The 21,732-nt window shown below is 42.7% G+C and overlaps 1 protein-coding gene across 1 annotated transcript in view; it reads right to left on the bottom strand.

Moving 5' to 3' along the window:
- Positions 1 to 21,732, bottom strand: part of CDH17 (cadherin 17) — a 105,688-nt gene that overhangs the window by 12,976 nt on the left and 70,980 nt on the right. The window contains exons 6-12 of the mRNA XM_044245296.1: positions 21,445 to 21,603; positions 21,138 to 21,337; positions 18,554 to 18,685; positions 18,103 to 18,253; positions 13,735 to 13,950; positions 9,657 to 9,733; positions 7,504 to 7,695 (exon numbers count right to left, since the gene is read on the bottom strand). Of these exons, the coding sequence (XP_044101231.1) occupies positions 7,504 to 7,695; positions 9,657 to 9,733; positions 13,735 to 13,950; positions 18,103 to 18,253; positions 18,554 to 18,685; positions 21,138 to 21,337; positions 21,445 to 21,603 (1,127 nt within the window). The remainder of the gene's footprint in view (positions 1 to 7,503; positions 7,696 to 9,656; positions 9,734 to 13,734; positions 13,951 to 18,102; positions 18,254 to 18,553; positions 18,686 to 21,137; positions 21,338 to 21,444; positions 21,604 to 21,732) is intronic.

Here is a 21,732-nt window from a genome sequence, read left to right as displayed (position 1 = left end):
TCTTCGAAGCCCTAGAAACCAAAATCTAAATATTTATATTAGGTGCACATGTGAGTTTTTTCCTAGGGAGAGGATATAGTCACTGTGTCAATGGCACCCAGGACCTCAAAAACAAAGAAACAAAAGTGAAACCCAAAGTACATTATGGGTTATGGAAACTACACTATTTGATTCACTCTCCCAGGCCCGTAAGACCCAGGACCTCTTGGTGAGCTGTCAGTCTTTTAACTTTAGTTTATATCAGTTTCTCATTCATTGATTGGAAATGGTAATATCCACTCAGAAAGAGAAAAATTCACAGAGAGTTTGACACCTGATTGCATTAGCTTGGCCTGCCCTTCCCTAACATCTGAAGTTCTCCCCCTCAGGCAGGAGTTGGCTCAATGCAGTCCTTTCTACATCTGATCCCCACCTCCTACCCAAATGGACAAGCTCTACATCCTCTGTAATCTTTAATTGCATGGTTTTCTATTTTAGATCCTTACTGAGCACAAGTTCTCTGAGACGAGGAATTATGTTACACTCATCTTTGCTTCTCCTCTTTCTTGGCACACAGTAAACATTGTGTATTAGTCAAGAGATAGAAAGATCAGAAGAACTCAGCCTTCTTGGGCCCTTAAGGGCTCCAGTGGAAAAGACATTCTGGAGAAAATTCCTATTCTCCAAAAACCCCTCTCCTCCATGCACACACAAACACACACAACATCATAACCCAATATCTAGTTCAATAGAAAGTACGATAGAAAGGTCAATCATATGGAAGAGAAAGAATTATGTATGAAGACGCAAGGCCATTTAAGATAGAAAATAAGAAGCAACTGACAGGATAAAATATTAAGGATATAAAATTTCCTAAACCAGATGAGATGTAAAAAAGAGGTTGCTCCCAGAAATAAGCACCCACTGTCTGCAGGCCATGGTTCCATGAGGCTCTTAGGAACACCACCAACTGGTCTGATAGGTCTCCCTACTCTTCTCTCAGGGGATGAAGGCAGGGGTACCAAACCAAGAAAGCCTGGTATTTGGAACAGAAAGGCAGCAGCCCCTGGAGGAAGCCTGTGTTGTGGACAAAGGATGCCCTCTCTGCTCCTTGCTGGTCCAGCCAAGTCCAGGCTCAGGCAGACAGCTCCACTCTCTGTGTGCTCAGGCAGAGGATATGCATCCCATCCTCACACCAAACAGATCCTCAGTAGCATCCCCGGCTTTCCCATCCCATCACTGCGGCTGCCAGAGGTGGGGGGTAAAGAAACAAGACACTATGTCTGCAAAGAGGAAGCAACCTGTGTCATCAGGGACAGAGAACAATATATGTATTTTCTATTATTTCACATGCCAACATGTTGCTGAGGATGAAACAAGTTTTGGAAATGCTGTCCTCCTCAGTATTACTGCCACCCAGTGCTCTGGCCGCTAGAACATGTTGGTCTTGGGGCCAAACGGGTATCAGGAGCAGGAAGTCTATGCCTTTGAGTCCTGCTTGGCTTATCAAGAATTCCCTTGGGGCCCCCTTCTTGAAATTTAGCTTTAATTTCTTTAAAGGAAAATTCCCCTCCCCTTCATGGCTGGTCTTTTTGAATTCTCAGACCCTGACCTATTTTTAACTAGCTTAAGAGTCATTTGGAAAAGTAATGCACACCCTTTTTTCTCATCACTGATCATTGGTGACAATGTTACATATCCCCGGTCCCTACTCCTCTCCCTCTGCACTTCTATCTCTGCCTCCAGGTTGACTCTAAATCACTGAGCCTGACCTTTCAATCAGTTGTGTGAAGATTTATTGCCCGTGCATGTTTTTCAGCATGTTTTTGATGAATATGTCTCATCAGATGGGACCCACAACCATCCCAGGAGGCCATGATAAGTCTCTTGACTTGGTTTTGCAGGCAAATCCCTGTGTTATGAACAATACACAGGGTTTGACAAGGTTTTTCCTTGATTAAGTTCTGCTGATGATCATTTGCTAATTCAGCATCTTTCATTTCTGATTTTTTTTCCTTAGGAGATCTGGCTCAGTGTTTTTCCTGGTGTGAAAGTTAGGCACTGTGATCAATGGCAGTCTGCTCCTTTCTCATTTGTTCTTCCATTCAGTACATGGAAGAACACTGACACCCCCTCCTAACTGGTCTCCCTGTCGGTGGTAGGGACCCTTACATGGCTGCTCCCAGACTTACTTTCCTAAAATGCAAATCTGACCTTGTCAGTCTTATGCCCCATGCCTTTCTCTGCTCCTCAAGGATTGAAGTTAGCATGGGAGCAGCCATGTAAGGGTCAGACTCAGTGATTTAGAGTGAAATAATAGAAAATACATATATTGTTCTCTGTCCGTGGTTCCTGACACTGAGCTCCTAAATCCCTTAGAATTTCCAGGGTGGGAGGAGAAACTTTTGTTCTAATGAAACCATTCTTGATGGACTCCTGGGTTACTTCAGGCTGGAGGCTACTCCCCAGAAAGGTAAGCACTTCCGGCCCCCACCCTCACCTCCCAGGAAGGGGAGAGAAAGCTAGAGATTGATGATCAACCCAGTCAATATGATGAAGCCTCCATAAAAATCCCACAAGTTCAGAGAACTTCCAAGTTGGTGAACATAGCCCATGTTGTGTGAGAATAGGGCACCAAAACTCAAGAGTAGGCAGAAGCTCCTGCCCGGAGGACACTTCCAGACCTTGCCCTACAGATCTTTTTTTTTTTTTTTTTTTTTTTTTTTTAAATTTCTTTTCAGCGTAACAGTATTCCTTGTTTTTGCACCACACCCAGTGCTCCATGCAATCCGTGCCCTCTCCAATACCCACCACCTGGTTCCCCCAACCTCCCACCCCACGCCCTACAGATCTTTTAAACTAGCGGTCCCCCTATGTCCTTTATCATTTCCACAATACAATAAACTGATCAATGTCCATGTTTCTCTGAGTTCTGTGAGCTGCTTCAGCAAGTGGTGGGGCCCAAGGAGGGAGTCATAGAGCCGACTTATAGCCAGTGGCTCCAAAGTACAGGGGACAACCTGCGATTTGCAATTGCCTTCTAAAGAAAAGGCAGTCTCATGGGACTGAGCCTTCAACCTGAGGAGTCTACCTTGTCTCCAGGTGGGTAATGCAAGAATAGAGTTAAATCACAGGACTCCGGGCTGGTGTCAAAGAACTGCTTGGTGTGGAAAGCACACACATGTAGTGTCAGAAGTGAGGTGTGGTGGCTGTAGGAGAGTAAAGGAGAAAAACAGAAGGGCTTCTCCTCTTTGCTGAGCACATATTAAAATGACTGATTCGCAGGCCCTCCCCTAAAGAGACAGAGTCAGCAGTCCCTGGTCCACACCCTTGGACCCTTGGGTTGGGCAGGTTTGGCCCCCTCAGCAAGAGGGGAGAGCACATCTGCCCACAGGCAGAAACCTGGCTTCCACCCTAGCTTGAATTAATCAGAATTGAAATAGTGCTGGACATTTATTGAGTTTACTGTTTTCTGGGTGTTGAGCTAAGAGCTGTATATGTGTTTTCACACTTAATCCACCAACATCCTTATAAAGGTGCTATCATTGGGGCGCCTGGGTGGCTCAGTGGGTTAAAGCCTCTGCCTTTGGCTTGGGTCATGATCCCGGGGTCCTGGAATGGAGCCCTGCTTTGGGCTCTCTGCTCAGCAGGGAGTCTGCTTCCCCCTCTCTCTCTGTCAAATAAATAAATAAAATCTTTAAAATTTAAAAAAAAAAAGGAAAAAAGATGGTGCTACCATTTTACCTATTTTTACAGATGGGAGAACTGAAGTTTTGAGAGCAGACTGCATATGATCAAGGTCACAGGGCTAGTAGATGGCAACAACAGGCCTTAACAGAAATCATTTTCCTAGAGGAGTTAGGGGGCCTGGGGTCAAGTACCCAGCTCTGCCATGGCTGGGGGACCTGAACCTCATCCATACAGTGGAGCCTAATTCTGCCTTGGCTGGAGTCAAGCTGGGACACTAAGGAGAAGGTCTGCAGACATGCTCCATAAAGTGGAACTGACTATAGTTCGGCAATATGGCTTCCTTGGCAAATTTTACCTGCAATTAGCACATTTGTAATTCAGGGGAACAGTTGCTGATAGAAAGGTGACTAAGAAACTTGGTTTCTGGATATGACACCAAAGGCACAGGCTGTAAAAGGAAAAGGACACCAGTGGTACTACGTCAAACTGAAAAGTTTCTGCAGAGCAAGGGAAATCAGCAGCGGCATGAAAAGGCAACCTGCAAAATGGGAGGAATTATTTTACAGACCATATATCTGATGAGAGGTGATATGCATCATATAAGAAGAAATTCCTGAAATTCACTGGCATTAAAAAAAAACTGATTTTTGCCTAGAAATAACTAGGCAAAGGACTTAAACAGACATTTCTCCAAAGAAGACATACAATTAGCCAACAGGCTTATTAAAAGATGCTCAACATCATGACTCATCAAGGAAATGCAAATCAAAACCATACCTACTAGGAGGACTATTATCAAATTTAAGAAAAGAAACAAGTGCTGGCGAAGATGTGGAGAAATTGGAACCCTCCTGCACCATTGGCAGGAATGTAAAGTGGTACAGTTGCTGTGGAAAACAGCCTGGGAGTTCCTCAAAAACTGAAAACTAGAACAACTATATCGTCCCATAATCCACTCCTGGATATCTACCCCAAAGAACTGAAAACAGAATATTTGCACTCCCATGATCATACAGCATTATTCCCAATAGCCAAGAGGTGGACACAACCCAAAGGTCAACTGACAAATGAATGGGTAAAGAGATGTGGTATATACACACAGTAGAAAATTTTACAGCCTTTTTAAAAGAGAAGAAAATCCTGCCATATGCTATAGCACAGAAGAAACTTGAAGACATCAAGCTAAGTGAAATAAGCCAGTCACAGAAGGGCAAATGAGGTTTAATTTCACTTCTTTGAGCTACCTGGAAGAGTCCAGCTTACAAGGAATAAAAAGTAGAAAGGTGATCGATCACCAGGAGCTGGAGGGTAGGACAGGGGGAGCTGCCATTCAAGGAAAGTGGAGTTTCATTCATGCAAGTAGAAAGAGCTCCAGAGATGTTCTACAACAGTGTGCTTAAAGGGAAGGTATGCAATAAAAGGTAAAAGGATAGATTTTGTGTTATGTGGTGTTTTAAAACTAGTTTGAAACATTAAAAAATCATTAACACAATGGTTCAAAGCAATGGTGGTCCCCTAGCAGCCAAATGGATAAGGAATTCGAAGCTAAGTCATACACAGTAACCATGTTAGTCTAACTTATTGAAAAACACTACAAAGAGTATAAACACATGCATCTGTCATAGTGAACACAGACATCCTAAGGGTAGGTAGTTAACACGGAGGGTATCCTAATCAAGAATCCACACCTTAGGTCCAGTTGCTGCTTCGTGTTGAAGAAGCAGTGATGCACACTCCAGAGGCAGCCACTGCAGGCCTTGAGCTACAACGGGCTCAAGCAGCACTGTAAGGTTTGTTCATGGGCAGAGTGATCTTACAAAGAGAGGACGTGGTGATATTGGTGCTATCCAAGACGCAGGTTTGGTTTAAAATATACTATTATCTCTCAGTCATCACCTGAACGAGAGAGTGAGCATCTGGCTAGTCCAGCCGTCTGTACCCTTCAGAGTTCTAGAATTTCAGTTCTGTTCTGTCTCTGTCTGGGATTCTTTTCTTTGGACAATCAGACAAATCCTCTCACTAGAATACTGTTATCACAGTGCCCGAAGGACAGAGAGCTAGGACTTGACAGGTCTAAAGCACAAGTTAGGTAACTGTTTCTGTGCCTGTTAATAACTGTGTATAGGATAGAATTCAATTATTTATTCAGCCAACAAATATTTATCAAACTACTATATGCCCAGCAGCATTCCAGATACTAGGAATACAACCACAAAACAATAAGGATGTGACAAGGATTTTGGTCAGAGGCTTGCTCAGTTGTAGCATACCTCCTCATGTCAAGGTTTTGTGGAAGGCAACTCACAATTCGCACCCACCACTAATCATTCAGGGTCACCAACATCCCTCTAAAGGTGCCCATTAGCCACAAGTGGTCAAAGTAACTTAAGATGGCTCACAACAAGGCACCACAAGAAAATGTGGACATACAGGAATCTTTCATACTGAGATAGCTGACTAGAAAGCTCTGGTCCAGGGAGAAACTGGGAGCTGTCTGCCCCTCCTTCTGGGAAAGGATCCAGCATGATGCCTGGACCACCCACTGCCAACTCTGAAAACTTCCCTTTCCTTTATCTGATCCTTCTGCAATTCTTCTCCACGTAGACAGCCGTGAACAGGGTAGGGGGAGTCATCCCCGGTCCTTTTACAAATGTCAGACTGATACAGGATGCTAATAGTTTCAGTCGGTCCCCACACAGACCTCACCACTGGAGCCCTTTGTTGGAAGTGAAGTCTATGGTAATAATAGGATCAGAACCCAACATTCTGACCCTGAGGTTGCTTTGGCACTAACTTTTCTCCTCGTGTTTCTATCCATCTTCTATGAAATTATTCTACTTTGTCTTCCTCTTCAGCTTTCCTTTTTTTTTTATTAAATTTTTTATTAGCTTTCCTTGATTCTGAACCAAAACTTTCCTCCTGAGCCTTTTTTGCAGCCTCTAGCACACTGCCCTATAAACCTTCTACACCCAACCATGCCTACACATCCACTATTGCTATAACTCTGACCCCTTATAGTTCTGAATATATCAGATGACATTGAGTAATGCTTCCTGTTGAGTCATCTGGTAAACCATTTACATGTTCTAAAGCATAGATGAGGCAGCCTTGGGGAAAAAGGTCAATATTTAGAGGGATATGGTGGGGAGTGGGAGTAGATTGAGGGAGGGCTAGAAAGATCCTGAACAAAGAAGCAGGTACTATAGTAATCAAGACTTTGACTCTAGACTTCCTAGTCCTTACAGAAGGTAAGATAATGTGAGAGCCAGTGAGCTTAGCAATATCCTAAAAGATGAAAGTACAAGGTTGGCAGGAAGGACAGGATGAAAGGACAGGTCTATTAAACCTTGAAAGGAGATCTACTGACTTCCAGTCATTATTAAAGGCACATTAGAACAGAGGGTCTACAGCCTTAAGGGCTCATAAGGCTCATCCAGTTTAGTACACCCACATTTGTAAAAGGAGAGTTTAAACCCTCAACAAAACCTACCCACTCCCAGAATTTAACAAATAAAAGTATAGAACACCTAGTTAAATTTGAGCTTTAGGTAAACAACAAACAGGTTTTTTTTTAATTGTCTGTCCTATATTTTATCTATTTTATATGGCAACACCTCTCTCCACAAAGGTTACTTACTCAGTTAGCAACAGACCCAGAACTAGAATTTTGGCCTTCTGTCTTTCAGGAGTACAAGAATGAATGCATTTGCTAGGAGTCCCTCACCACACCTGAGAGGTTAAGGCTAATCCACTACCCCTGCTTATTGATCCTTGTACCGTCATAAGAAACTTGATTTATAAAAAAGAAGAAAATCCATTAAAGGGGCTCTTTACCTTTTTAATTATGACATATCCAGCATTGGTTTGGGGATCTGTGTCAACCCCCAGTCGTCCATCACTGTCTCCCTGTGTAATACGGTATAGGATTTTAGAACTCCCAGTGAATGGCTCATCAGCATCTGTGGCCTGGATGGTCAAGATGGTGGACCCAACAGCTGTGTCTTCAGCAAGGGTTAAGATTCCATACTAAGAAAAAAATAGGGGAAGGAAATGAGAATGACCAGTCTCATCAAACATAATTGCCAAGGGGCAAAAAATAGGGGAAGGAAATGAGAATGTCCATTCTCATCAAACATAATTGCCAAGGGGCAAATCTGTCTCTTTGGATTCACAATGAACACAAATCATAGTTTGCATTAATACTTACCAAGCATGTTTTCTTACCGATAAATATGTGGCCATTGATTTTTGACATCAGTCATCCTCATAGACTGATATCCATTGCACCAAGAAACACGTCTCAGGGAGTTATTGGTAGAATTTTAATACAGATTCCCCTTCTCATATCCAATATGCTTATTAACTACAATTATTATACTGGTGATGATATAAATCAATAGCTACTATGTACTGAGTACCTAAATTGCAGCAGACACTTCGCATATATATTCTTTTAGTTAATCGGTAACCCACCAAGGAAAAGAGGTTAAGAGCCTGAACTTTGGAATCAAACAGCCTGGCGATGAACTCTCAGCTTGCCACTTAGTAGCCGGGTGACCTGAAATAAGTCACCTCGTTTCCTCAAGTCTCAGTTTCATCATCTGTCAATGGAAATAATAGCAATACAACCAACATCCTGTTCGCTGTGGTGATTGAGAGAGATAAAGCATGTTACCCCCCTGAATGCCTGGCACATCATAAGGACTCAGGAAAGATAAGCAACAAAGCACCCTATCAAGTCATCTCCATTTGGCAGGAAAGCAAAGGATTAGAGAAGTAAACCCCAGCCAGGAGTTTGCAACTAGTGAGTCTGAGAACTGGAACTCAGGTCCATGCTTGTACAACTCCAAAGCCTGTGTTCTTGCTCATTGGCCCACACCAACCCCCACCACTGCACTGAAAATCCCCCAGATTATCTCTGTTGGCATCATGATCTTAAAGATGCTACCAGGCAGAGCCGGGAGGGAGGCCTGGAGCAATGACAGATGCCTACCTGCTCTCTCTAAGGCCCAATTTGCTTTCCAGCTCCCAAAGCAAGATATTCTTATCCTCAGTGTAAAACCACCATCTTGATGGAACTCGAGAAAACCACAAGCCAAGAAAGGGCTCATGGAGACTGAGAAGCAATGGGCTCTTTATCTCATGCCTGAGGGGCCCCAGAGCCTGTAACCCCTTACTTTCAGTCACACCTCTTGCTGCCCAAACCCTATCATAAATCAATTCCTTTTCTTTGTCACAGCTTTGTCCCTATTTTGATTTATAATCATCATCACAAGGCTCTGGGCTGTCCCTTAAATGACTTCAAACATGACATAACAATCTAGTCAAATGGGTTTCTCTCTGCTCCAGAAGAAATAGAGACCTCCCTTTTAAGGGAAGCTATGGTAAAACCACCCCAAGTTTTAAGCCCACATCAAAATAAGTGAATGTTTTTCTTGATGTTCTCTCAACTGATCTTTTTTCTCCTGCTCTTTCTGCCCAATTTTCCTAATTCTTGCAAATGTCTTAAGCACATTCTTCTTTGGCTTAACTGAGAGGTCAGTTTTTCCTCTCTTTCTCTTACCCAGTTATTACAAAAAGAGTTTAAATCACCAGTATTCCAAATATTAAGTTTTTGACTGAAAATGCTTATTTGAGACGTAGTGGTAATCCATTCACTGTCACATATTATATAAGGACAAAATGCAAGTAGCCATTCAATTCCTTTAAATCTGACAAAGATGGTCATTGCAGCTTTTAAGCAAGCCCATGGAAGAAATGAGCCATTGGTAGAAGTTTATAAGCAGATGTTCCCAGATACTCTAACAGTGAATTCTGTTGTTCCCTGAAGATTTCCACTGAAGATGGTGTCTGGGTTTGTCACCAGTGTACTGACTAAAGCTACCTTTAAAGTCTGGAATTTTTCCTAACTACTCACTGTGACTTTATCCCAGAAGTCAGGGTCAAGTAATATGAACAAAGAAAAGACAACAGATGAAAATACTTACATCTGATTTTTCAAAGATGGGGATCTGGTCATTGATATCAATAACATGGATCTGCACATCACAGAGGGTTTTGAAATCTGAAAATCAAAGTCATAGCACAAAAACATTCATCAAATATCATGTGTTAAAACAATAAATCTGTAAGAAATACATTGGCAAGGGGAGTGACAGTCACAGCCACAATTCTGCCATGGACATGCAGTGTTTGTGGGGGACAGGATTCTCTGCTCCCCACCTGCTCCCCACAAGCAGGTCAGCAAGAGGAGGCCAGAAAAGCTCTAACAGAAGCTTCCCTGGGCATCCGCCCCTTCCCAGGTAAGGCTTGTTCCTCATCAAGACTGGTTAGGTTTTTTTGTTTGTTTCTTGTTTTTTGTTTTTGTTTTTCCCATGAAGCAACCTCTTTTTTCTAACTAGTGAAACTTATGTAGCCTTCAAAACCTAATGCAAAACTGCCTTTCCAGAAAGCCTTCCCTGAGTCTCCCAGCCAGCTGTCTTTCCTTCTCTGAACACTTACAGCCCTTACCATGCTGCATCTCCTCTGTCCTCTACACTGGGAAAGTCGGGTGCCCATTCCTCCAAATTCTTCCAAATACAGTTAGCCCCCTTCAAGAGGCCTGGCTACTCATACAGTGGGAAGCAAGAGAATGTCAGAAGGAGCTCATAGAAAATGACACAGGCTTTGAGGGGTGAGTTTGCCAATTCAAAGATCTAGTCCGAGACAGCAGGTTCAAGCTAGGTCCAAGATGAGCATAGAATACAGGTGGGGATGGGGTGTCCAGGGAAATATCCAGAATGAGAAACAACATGACAGGTTCTTTGTTGGGGTCACCGTGGCTCTAAGTCATGATATACTGTGTTGTATAATAGCTAAGACTCCGGGTTCAGGAGTCCCACTGTTGAATTCTGACTCTACCACTTACCAGATATCTGAGAACTTATCAGATTGTGTGTCATTTGAGTTCTCTGTGCCTTAGTTAGTCTTTCTATAAAATGTAGATAACAACAGAACTGGGGTTCTTGTTATAATACAAATTGTCAGCACTCTCTGTGTACCAGGCACTGTATTAAGTGCTTTACTAGCATTACTCATTGCATTGTCATACGAGTTCCATGACTTAGGCACTATGATCATCTTCATTTCACTCATGAATGAGGACACACAGCATAGAGAAGTTAGGTAACCTGACCGAGGTCACACAACTAACTAGTGGTCAAGCCAGAATTCAAATCTACCTGCTCCCTTTGCTCTCTCTGTCCACTCTTCACCCTTCCACCCCACTCCGTGTCCCTGGAGGCTGACCCAAGTAACTGCATCTGGACATCCTGGCTGCTGCCAATGGCAGCCCTGACCAGGAAATGGGAGGAGGGGCAGGAAGAGAGAGGTCGGGGGTAGTTTCCCCCAGCAGCCTCTTCTGCAGGCAAAAGTAGAGGGCATGTTACTTTGGGGAATGCTCCTTTGATTGCCCCTTCACACCTCAGTGAAGGGAGGCTGTCCTTTGCACTTCACACCTCCATTTGGTTTCCCTTAACCCTGCCCACAACCTTTACAAATCCCTTCTTTAAACTCTTCTTGGTTATTCCTTTCGAGGAACTGCTTCCTGTTGGGATCTTAACAGATGCACTCAGGCAGTCTAACTCCAGAGATGGTGTCCAATCCACCAGACAGGCGGCCAGGCTTATGATCTAGTTGAATTATAATAGTGGATGCTGATTAAAGCAAAGATCAGTACTCAGAACAAGAATGACTAACGAGGGTCAGGGTGGGGTTGGGAGTTGGGGGAGGTTTCCAGGACCTGAACTCATTGGCTCCTTGCTCTGCACAAAACTCACTTGGGGAGGGATGCCTGGGTGGCTCAGTCGGCTGAGCGGCTAGCTGCCTTCAGCTTGGCTCATAATCCCACAGTCTTGGGATTGAGTCCTACATTGGGCTCCTTGCTCTGCAGGGAGCCTGCTTCTCCTTCTCCATCTGCCTGCCACTCTGCCTACCTGTGCTCTCTGTCTCTCTGACCAATAAATAAAATCTTTAAAAAAAAACCTCACTTGGGGAAAAACAAAACAAAACAAAGACTCACTTGGGTAAGTTGTGTGGTCTCCTGGGTAGCAAGCCCTCCCTGATTTTATGTAAAACTGTATTAATTAAGCCCAGTCTCTAGGCTATAACATTCAACAACTGAATGTTGAATTCTTTCTGCACACTTACATATTTATGTGTAAATCTATTTGCTCCCTATTTTCTACAGATATACTCACAAACATAGACAATTTGTAATCTGATTTCCACCTTATGCTCTTAGAGCCTCACCTTACTTCATGTCTCCATGCATTTGCAGACAGAATTTCTTCTCCTCCATAAGCCCTGCACTATTTTGTAACACATCATATTCATCCCCCAAAATTCAGCTCAATGACACCTCTTCCAGAAAGCCTGACCTTCTCTCTCCCTCCACTGAGTCCCTCATTTCCTTCTACATGTTTCTTGTAATTTATTTACTCACACGCCCATCTCCTTTTTACAATGAATGCTCCTTGAGGAAAACCCCTGGGTCTTATTCACCTGTGTATCTTCAATAGCTTGAATGGTGTCTCATGTAAGGTAAGTGCTCAGTAACTGTTTGCTGAAAGAATGGTTGGCTAATGGGGTGCCTGGATGGCTCAGTGGGTTAAAGCCTCTGCTTTTGGCTCAGGTCATGATCCCGGGGTCCTGGGATCGAGCCCCACATTGGGCTCTCTGCTCCGTGCGGAGCCTGCTTCCTTCTCTCTCTGCCTACTGTGATCTCTGTCAAATAAATAAATAAAATCTTAAAAAAAAAAAAAAGAATGGTTGGCTATGGTGTGAAATTTTCATTCATCATAAGAGGGGATGACTTATACTCACTTCTGTTGTACCTCTTAACAAAATTCTAGATATATTGGGTTCTCACTATTTGCCAAATTACTAACTTCCCAAGTCTGTACTGGGAGCCTGTTAAAACCCATTTCTCTTCAGTATGTCAACATCTATGCGAAGGGGGAAATGGGAGGAGTGGTGTGAAATGATGCTCTTTTCTTCTTCATACCTGTATAATCTGTGACTCCTAGCACAACGGTTACTGAACTATTTGGTCATCTAAGATTGGGTGCTTGTTAACTCAAAGAAAGATTCTTAACCTAGGAGTGTGTGCATCCCTAAAATCAATCTGGCTCTAAATACATGTGTTTTTGCATGTCTGTGCACAACTGTCCTAAAATGTGTTCATTAGATCTTCAAAGGGTCTTGTGACCCAACAAAGATTAAGAAACACTTGTTTTGAAATTGTATAGAAGTCATGGCCAGCTGAGAGCTGATAGAAGACAGAACTTCCCCCAAAGATGCATTTCTCCTCCACTCTCAAATAATAGGGTCCTTAGAGTCCAAAAGAGAGAATTGGAAAACACAATTAATATTCTGTTTCGTGATCACAGCAGCCATGAGAATGGGCTTTGCCAACCTCCAACAACAGGGAACTTAATTGACAATGCCCCCCCATCCCGCCCCGTACTGTTCTCTAAAATCCAGCAGCATATTTGCAAGGAGGCCTTCTTCCCATGGCTTGCCCCCAGCCAGTGTCTGAGCAAGGCAGGCAGGCCAAGACAGGTATGTTCTAAGAGATCAGAGATTCCTTCGATGGACAACTTTGGACTTCCCAGTGACCTTGGCCAATTTTTTTTTTAACTCTTAGTGGTCTGTTGTTCTCCCACCAGCTTCCTTCACGGAGGGTTAGGCTTATACCATGGTCTGATGGTTCCCCCAGCCCTCTCCAGACACCACCCCCCATTTTTTTCTCATGGGTCTTTCCCCTAATAAAATCCTTATATATTTAATCCCCTCTTGGCATCTGCTTCTCCGAGGACTGGAACCAACACAATAATGTTGCCTGAGCTGTAAGTCTGGCCTCTACCATGTTGGACCAAGAGCCTCTGCGCTCCATGTGTGTCTTACAAAGGAAGCAAGAGCTCTCAGATGGCATCCTGTAATACGGCCCAGCACCAGGGCAGCCTAACAAAGCACAACTAGAAGGACAACAAGGATCTCCACTTTGACAGCAAATGTGACACTAACCTTTGTCAGCCACTTCTACCGTCAGATTGTACTGTGGAGTGTCTTGCTTCTTCAAGGACTGTGCAGCTAACTGGAACACTCCTGAGTATGTTTGGACCAGGAAGAGTCCTTCCTTGGGAAATTTGGGGATTTGATCCACAATTCTATATTCTAAAACACTATTGACAGTGTTTTCTTCATCCTCGTCGTGGGCAATAAAAGTCCCAATATTGCTCCCTGTGGAGAAAGAATAGAAGGAATCCATCCATTATAGATTCTATGTAATCCACTGTATTCAAAAGGGTTTCACTGGATAAGCATGTCCCTAGAAAGTGCTGTGAATCACTCAAGTTCTTACATTTATTTGGTTCTTCTCTTTCCATAATGTAGTGTGTTGAGCAGTATATTATTAGTCTGATGGGACCAGCATAACAAAGTACTATAGATTGGGTAGATTTCACAACATAAATAAATTTTCTCACAGTTTTTGAAGACTAAAGGTCTAAGATCAAGAGGTCGGCTTGTAGATGGCTGTCTTCCTGTCTTCACATGATCATTCCTCTATGTGTCCAGTCCAGATTTTCTCTTCTTAGAAGGACACTAGTCATATTGGATTAAAGCCTTTACTAGTGACAGTATTTTAAATTACCACCTCTTTAAAGACCCTAACTCTCAATAATAGTCCCCCTTTGAGGTACTGAGGGTGAGGATTTCACCATATGCATTTTAGGGGGGGACATAATTCAGCCCATAACAAATAGAATCTTACAAAAATTCATGTCCACCTGGAACCTCAAATGTGACCTTATTTGGAAATAAAGTCTCTACAGATGTAATTCATTAAGGATCTTGAGATGAAAGCATCCCGGATTTAGGGTAGGCCTAAATCTAGAGACTGAAGTTCTTATTAGAAGAAGAGATGACACAAGACATACATAGAGGAAGTGGCCACATGAAGGAGGAGGCAGAAACCAGAGTTATGCCATAAGCAGCCGAGAAATGCCAGGAGCCACCAGGATCTGGAAGAGGCTGGGAAGAATTCTCTACTAGCTGGCATCTTGATTTTAGACTTCCAGCCTCCAGAACTGTGAGAGAATACATTTCTGTTGTTTGAAGCCAAGTTTGTGGTGATTTGTTACAACCATTCTTGGACACTGACAGACAAGACAATTGGTGTTAGATGAGGAAAAGCCAACTGTGGCTTGCTTCTAAGCAGCTGTATGCAACAACTGCAGGGACTGACCCTACCCGGAAGATGACATAGGGCAAAGAACAAGCATACATCCCCCGCCTGCTGTGGTCTATGGCCCTATGTGTTTTATCCCTGTGAGTGTTTCGGTCTAGGGAGTTCCAGAAGGCAGAGGCTATGACTCACAGCTCCTTCCAGTTCTGGGTGAGTTGTAATAGGTTCTGGATCATCTTGCTCTGTGAAATGACAATTGTGGTTTTCCAACAGGCAGCAAGAATCCCATCATGGGGCTAAAACGTGAATATATCCCAGTTGTGGATTTAGGTTTCATCTCTTCCCCAGTCAATTTGCATTCACTACCTTACATGGAAATTTGGAGGCATTGTCTTTTGGTTTTTGTTGTTTTTTATGTTTGTTTGTTTGTTTGTTTGTTTTTTGAGGATGGAGGTAAGAAAGTGCCTGTGTTATGTCTGTAATGGAGCTGGATCCATATAGATGTGTCCTGTGGGCTGGGGAGGGAGCATAATAGTCAATAGGGCACAGGTGAATATTTATCTAACGGAGTAGCAGCTGCTCTTGCTGAATCCACTACAACCACGTCACTTTTGTGGCATGCACCTGCCCTTAAGTGTCTGTGTTGGGATCAAAGAGTATCTTACTAAATTCTGTGATCCTTTGGAGTCGGAGCAGCCCTGCTATGGACCTTTCCTCTCAGCAAGTGAGTGTGACACAGAGGAAACCGTTCTTCTCCCACCCCGCAGGAAAATTTCCGTTGTCAGAGGCACCATGAAGACTGTTGACATCAGTGACCAGGGAAAATCCAGGGGAGGCTGCCTCCCATGGGAGCAGAGAACTTTTTTGGATGGGCCAGAAGTAAAAGGAGGGCCAGGTCTCTGAGGGACAAAGGCCGGGAATGAATGGCAACCCAAACTGACTCAGAGGTATTTACAGCATCCCTTGGGGCACTCAGAAATACTTTCAGGAGGTGGGGTTTTTATGAGAAGCTAAATTTTCTGTATGAACACATAGGATTTGGTAACAAGTGGAATTTCAGAATTAATATTGGCACTGCTAAAACTTGGGAACACGAGTCCCACAGGTTCTGGCTAATAAAAGACACCAAAGAGGAGAATATCAACACAATAGGGAATAACTTAGATATTTTATTGAGCTACACTTAGATATTTTATTGAGCCCCCAAAGGACAGGGACATGGTTTTGTACTTCTTTTAGGCTAAATATAAAGAATAAATTCAATGTCTGTTGATTTATGAGAATTCCTGGTCCATTAAGCCTACAATTTGACACTTGGTGAGATAATGTCACAAAATAAATTCTCACCTTTAGAGAGGCAAATAGCTCTCTGGGACCCTAAACAATTTATTCTACCGCAATGACTTCCTCACCACTCTCAGAAAACTAGTACTATCCTCTTTCCAAAGGTAGACAGCTTCTAAAATGGTTCCCAGTGACCCACCACAAATTGATTCCTTGGTGTAACCCTCTCTGTCTGAGTGTGGGCTGGGCTTAGTGACTCACTTCTAATCAATGGAATATGGTGAAAGTGATGGATGCCTCTTCAGAGATTAGGTTATAAAAATACTGCCTTTTACCTTGCTCACCATTTTTCAAGATCTCTCAGCCAGCCCCCTACTCCCACCAAGCTCTCCCTCTGAATCAAAGGTATGCAACTGAGCTGCCCTCTGATTCCTGACTCCCAGATGCTGTCATATAATAAATGTTTGTTTGAAGCTACAACATTTGGTTTGCTATGCAACAATAGATAAAAAATATACCAAATGTTAGGCCCTGTACACAGAGGGTTGAGGGATCATCTGGAAAGTTCTTCAATTCTGCCCTCATTCAGCATCACAGACCAGAAATTTGGGAGGTTTTCAAAAAGGGTGATGCCACAAGTAACTCTTTGCTATTGTCACTCACTCCATAGTTACACAACATCACCATCAAAAGATTCTTCCTTGTAATTAACTAAAATCCTTCAAGCTGTCATGTAACCTTTCCTGCTGCTGTGAGCATTAGAATAAATGAAAAAGACAGGCCCTAAGCAGAACACATTGACAACAGGTCACCTATATAGGACTCCTGGCAGCAAGAAAGCAAAACAAAATAAAACATGCACATGGAGGGGCACCTGGGTGGCTCAGTGGGTTAAGCCTCTTCCTTCAACTCAGGTCATGATCCCAGGGTCCTGGGATTGAGCCCCGCATCAGGCTCTCCGCTCAGCAGGGAGCCTACCTCCATGTCTCTCTCTGCCTGCCTCTTTGTCTACTTGTGATCTCTGTCTGTCAAATAAATAAATAAAATCTTTAAAAACAAACAAACAAAATGCACATTAAACAAACAAGCCACAGGAGCAGGTGCAGTCAGAACAGCATCCACTGTGTGAAAAATGTATAGTAAGAAGAGTAAAATGATCAAAAGAAAATGATGAGAATGTCCACAAGGCATGGGAGGAAGGATCTACTCAGAAGGACAGCAGAGCCCTAGGAGTGGCTCTCATAGTAGCTACCATGTGACACCCAACAAAGCAGGTCAAAAAGACTTGCAAGGACAAAAAGAGGTAGGACCCGAACTTTGTCAACTAGCTTCCTGAGCTATTATTTGATTCCTAGAGAGGGAAGATCAAGGGTCAAAAGTCAACTTGCATTTTTGGTGCTTGCTTACTGCAGAGTATCTGACATTGGATATAAATATTTATCTGAATTATTTAGCAAATTTGATGAGATTTTATCTGTTCCTGAGATTGTTAGAAGGCAAATAAGAATCTACGGGGAAACGTTGCAAGTGAGATAACCTTATGTATGTATACAAGATACTGGCATAAGTGGTTATGGTGCCAGTGGTAGTGGTAAGGGTGTAGAAGTAAAAGTAGTAGTAGTAGTAGTAGTAGTAACAATAATAGTAGTGGGAGTAACGATGGACACAGTGGTGGTAGTAGTTTCAAAAGCTCCAATTTAAGAACACTTCCCAGATATATTTTTTAGCCAAAATACTGTACCTGTGTGATTCCAAGAGTGCATTCAAATCTCTCTGCTGTGCCAGACATGCACAGATGATCCCCGATCACACTTACCTCCCTATCTTTTACCTGGCAGAGACAAGAAGGGGATTGAAGAGGTAACATATAGAGGACAGTCCATATGCTTTGTCCATGGCTTTGAGCAGCAGCCATTTCTTACCTATATTTTCATTCTCCTGGACCTCAAATACGGTCACTGCAGATGGACATGTAGGTGGGTTATCATTAATGTCCTTAACTTTCACACGAATTTCCAGCGGTACCGAAAGCCATCTTCCACCCTCATCCGTTGCTGTAGTGTAAAAAACATACTACAACAGGAAGATCAGTGTTAAGATAGGACTCCTCCATCATCCTCGTTAAAAGGCAGAGAAAACAGTTACTTAATCTACCCCTTTATTTTCAATTTACTTTGAACTGGGAAACAAGATAAAATGGGTCAGGTCTGCAGGGTGCTCTCTTATCTTTGAGAGCAATCATGTGCTGGGTTTCAGAACACAGTTTGGGATTTTTGTTGTCATTTTTAAGTAAAATCAATTCTGCCCTGAGCTGTCCATGGGCACAGGAGTCTTGCCTTTGTTGGCCGTGAAACTCTTCCCAGATTTACTCACCGAATCCTTTTCTTCTCGGTCCAAGGGCTGAGTCACATAAATGCTTCCATCCTGGTCAATTGAAAATGGGAATTTGGGCCCCTTCTCCTTGTCAGTTAGGGAGTATCGTGCACCTGGCTCATTCCACTGCACCTATAAGGCCCACAGTGAGTGGTCAGGAGAGACATATCAGGACCAAGAGAACTGGAAAGGAAGAAATACTTCTCTGGTTCTCAATTCAAAATTTCCAAAAATCTTGTTTGTATGTCTGTGGTTTTCTATAACTACTTCATATTCAACTAAAATAAGCCTCTTCTTCTTCTTCTTCTTTTACCAGATTATAGTACTCAAAAAAATCATACAGGAGTATCTTTCTTCTCTAAAGAAATTCCTTGTGAACCCTCTAATGGGGCTGTGGGTTGTTCTTTTGGAAGTCTGACTGTGGAGCCTTCCTATCCATGAAACATCCATTTAAGAAACTAAATGTAGTTTGCAGCTGCTACTATCTGAGAACAAAGCCAAGATGTATGACAAGCTCCTGAAACTCCCTAGTGAGGATGATCAGAACAACAGGAGACACTCTAACCTTGTCTCCATGCCACGATTCAAGCAAGACAAATCATACCTAAGGAAAGTGCATCCCTCCCCTGAATATTTAGTCTTAAAGACTTCAGAGATAAGAATAATTGCCAACCCCTAGTGTTGTTTGTAAACAACTTGGCAAAAAATAAGTAAACTCAATAGTGAGATCAGTCCACTTAGTAGAGACAGTAGACTACTGACAGTAGAGAGTAGTATCACAGCCTCTAGGGTACTCTAATACTACTAATAACACCTATTGGGGGTTTGCCACAAGCCAGATACAATTCTAAACACCTTTAAATATTATCTCATTAAATTCTCAAAGAGCCCGGTGAGGTAGAGTGATACACCCATTTTATGAATGAGGAACCTAGGCTCGCCCAAGCACTACAACTATCTGAATGAACTATTCTCTTAGACCAGCTCAGGAAGGACATGGAGGAGCCACCCTGGTCCCTTGTTAGTTATTTAAGCACCACCTTCTGTCCAAGCCAAAGACTGTGTTCTTGCTTCTAAGGGAGTTCCCCTGTATCCTAAAAATTCAGTCTGACTTCGTTTCTCTTGAGCTGCCCCCCTCCATTCTTCTTCTCAGGATTCAAGACACCCAAAGCACTTTCCCCCAGGCCTAAGTATCAAGTGTAGCACCTTAGTATATCTCTACTTCAAGAGCCTTGAGAGAAAATAAGTATGTTTGTTCTTTTTAGCATTTATTAGTTCTTCTGGACATAACCTAAATAATAAATAAGACTTTAGTAAAGGCTTAAGTCTGAAATTCTCATGGCTGCGAGTCCTGACACATTTTCTTAGCTGGTAAAGCAGAATACCTCTTGCTTTCATTCTTCCCCCCGACCCATGCCCTTAAAGTGAAGTTGATGAATTCAACATTTCAACAATTAAAAATCCTTTTAAGATAGACAATAGATATGATGGGATGGGCCATTCCAGTGCCCCCTTAACAACATCCCCCATTCAGAAAAACGTGAGGGGAACTACAAACTGAGACTCATACCATTGATACATTTTATCTGCTTTCACAGATATTACCTCTGAGATAATCTCCACAACAACCAGAGACGTGCTGTTATCCCTATTTTATTGATGAGAAGTTGGGTCTTAGAAGAGTTAAATAGCTTATTTATGATCAATCATTAAAATAATGGAGCAGGCACATAGTTTTGGTCATCTGCTTCTTAATCAGTGCTCTTTCACTAACCCACAGTTTTCATGTCAAGGACCTTCCTGATCTTCCAGAAGATATAAGATCTGGGTGAAGCCAAGAATGAATTTCCAGGATCGAAGGTAGGAGGGGACCCACAGTAAGAGCACCCACCATGGGGGTGGGAAGAGGGAGACATATGAATGAAAAGGAGGGACACATAAGAGGTGGAGTTGTGGGAGGATGGTACCAAGAATACAGATTGTCTACTTGACTCCTGCTCTTAGACAGTCATATATCTGTCCTTCAATCTATGATCTGATGTGTCTACTGGATAAAGTTTTCTCACAAGAATAAGACACAACCTTTCAAAAATATTTACAAACTCCTATTCAAATCATATATGTGTACATATATACATATATGTACAATATATATACATATATGTACAATATGTATACATATGTACATACATTGTACACCATATACAACCCACCCCAGTGCCCAGTGCAGCCATATCCTATACTACTGACTATACTATATTACTAACGGTAAACAAATATTAGTGGTATTTACTTGGAAGGGGAAGGGGAGTGAAGTTCTCTTTTAAAGTTTGTACACACGAACACGTGTGTGCACATGTGTGTGTATGTATCTGAACCCAGGCTGGTAAAGACCAGAGTTTACCCATGATAATAAACTAATAAACTCCAGAGTCTTGGGGCCAGAGACTTTGTCTACTTAGTTTGTTTTATAATTAGGCTATGTAAATGTACCAAGTAAATATATCACTGAAGACCATGAGAGTGGACCTCCACAAAGTAAGGCCATTTATCTAGTGACCTCAAAGCACTCCTTGGGCACTACCTGAGTGATTTTGATGGGGTGAGGATCAGTTGAGTTTTCTACAATCTCCACAGGTTCTGGTGCTTTCCAAATATTCTCCTTCACTATTATATCCACGGATGTGCTGTCACTGAAAGAATTCTCATTCTGGCCTCCCATGTCCTTCACTGAGACCACCAAACTGTAGGAAGGATTCTTCGATGGATCCAATTCCCGGGATCCTATGGGAAGTAGGAAAGAAGAAAAAAGGAAACATCTCCAAAGGTAACACAGATCTGGGTTCATTTTTCTGACTCAGACAGTCCCATGAGGGCGTCACTCGACTTACCGTCTACGGTAAGTGAAATTCCCCCCGTTTTGTTGTTGATCTGAAAGTACATGATGTTGTTGATCATGGGAAGCTGGATGACAATTTCATAAAGAAGCTGACCATTGGGAGTGGCTGGATCATCAGGGTCTGTAGCATTGACATACATGAAGGGTTTTCCTGTTTAACAAAATATCCCCAGAGGGGGAAAAAGATGTTAATTGAAATCCAGACCAACCATAGACACTTTTATCTTCTAAGAGGCAGAGATGGAATGGGGGAATTTATACAAGTGGGGAGATAAATCTT

Source organism: Neovison vison, chromosome 4 (genome assembly GCF_020171115.1).
Source record: "Neovison vison isolate M4711 chromosome 4, ASM_NN_V1, whole genome shotgun sequence".
Classification (NCBI taxonomy): Eukaryota; Metazoa; Chordata; class Mammalia; order Carnivora; family Mustelidae; genus Neogale; species Neogale vison.
Note: the sequence above shows the minus strand (reverse complement) of the source record. Positions and strands in the feature narration are given on the sequence as shown.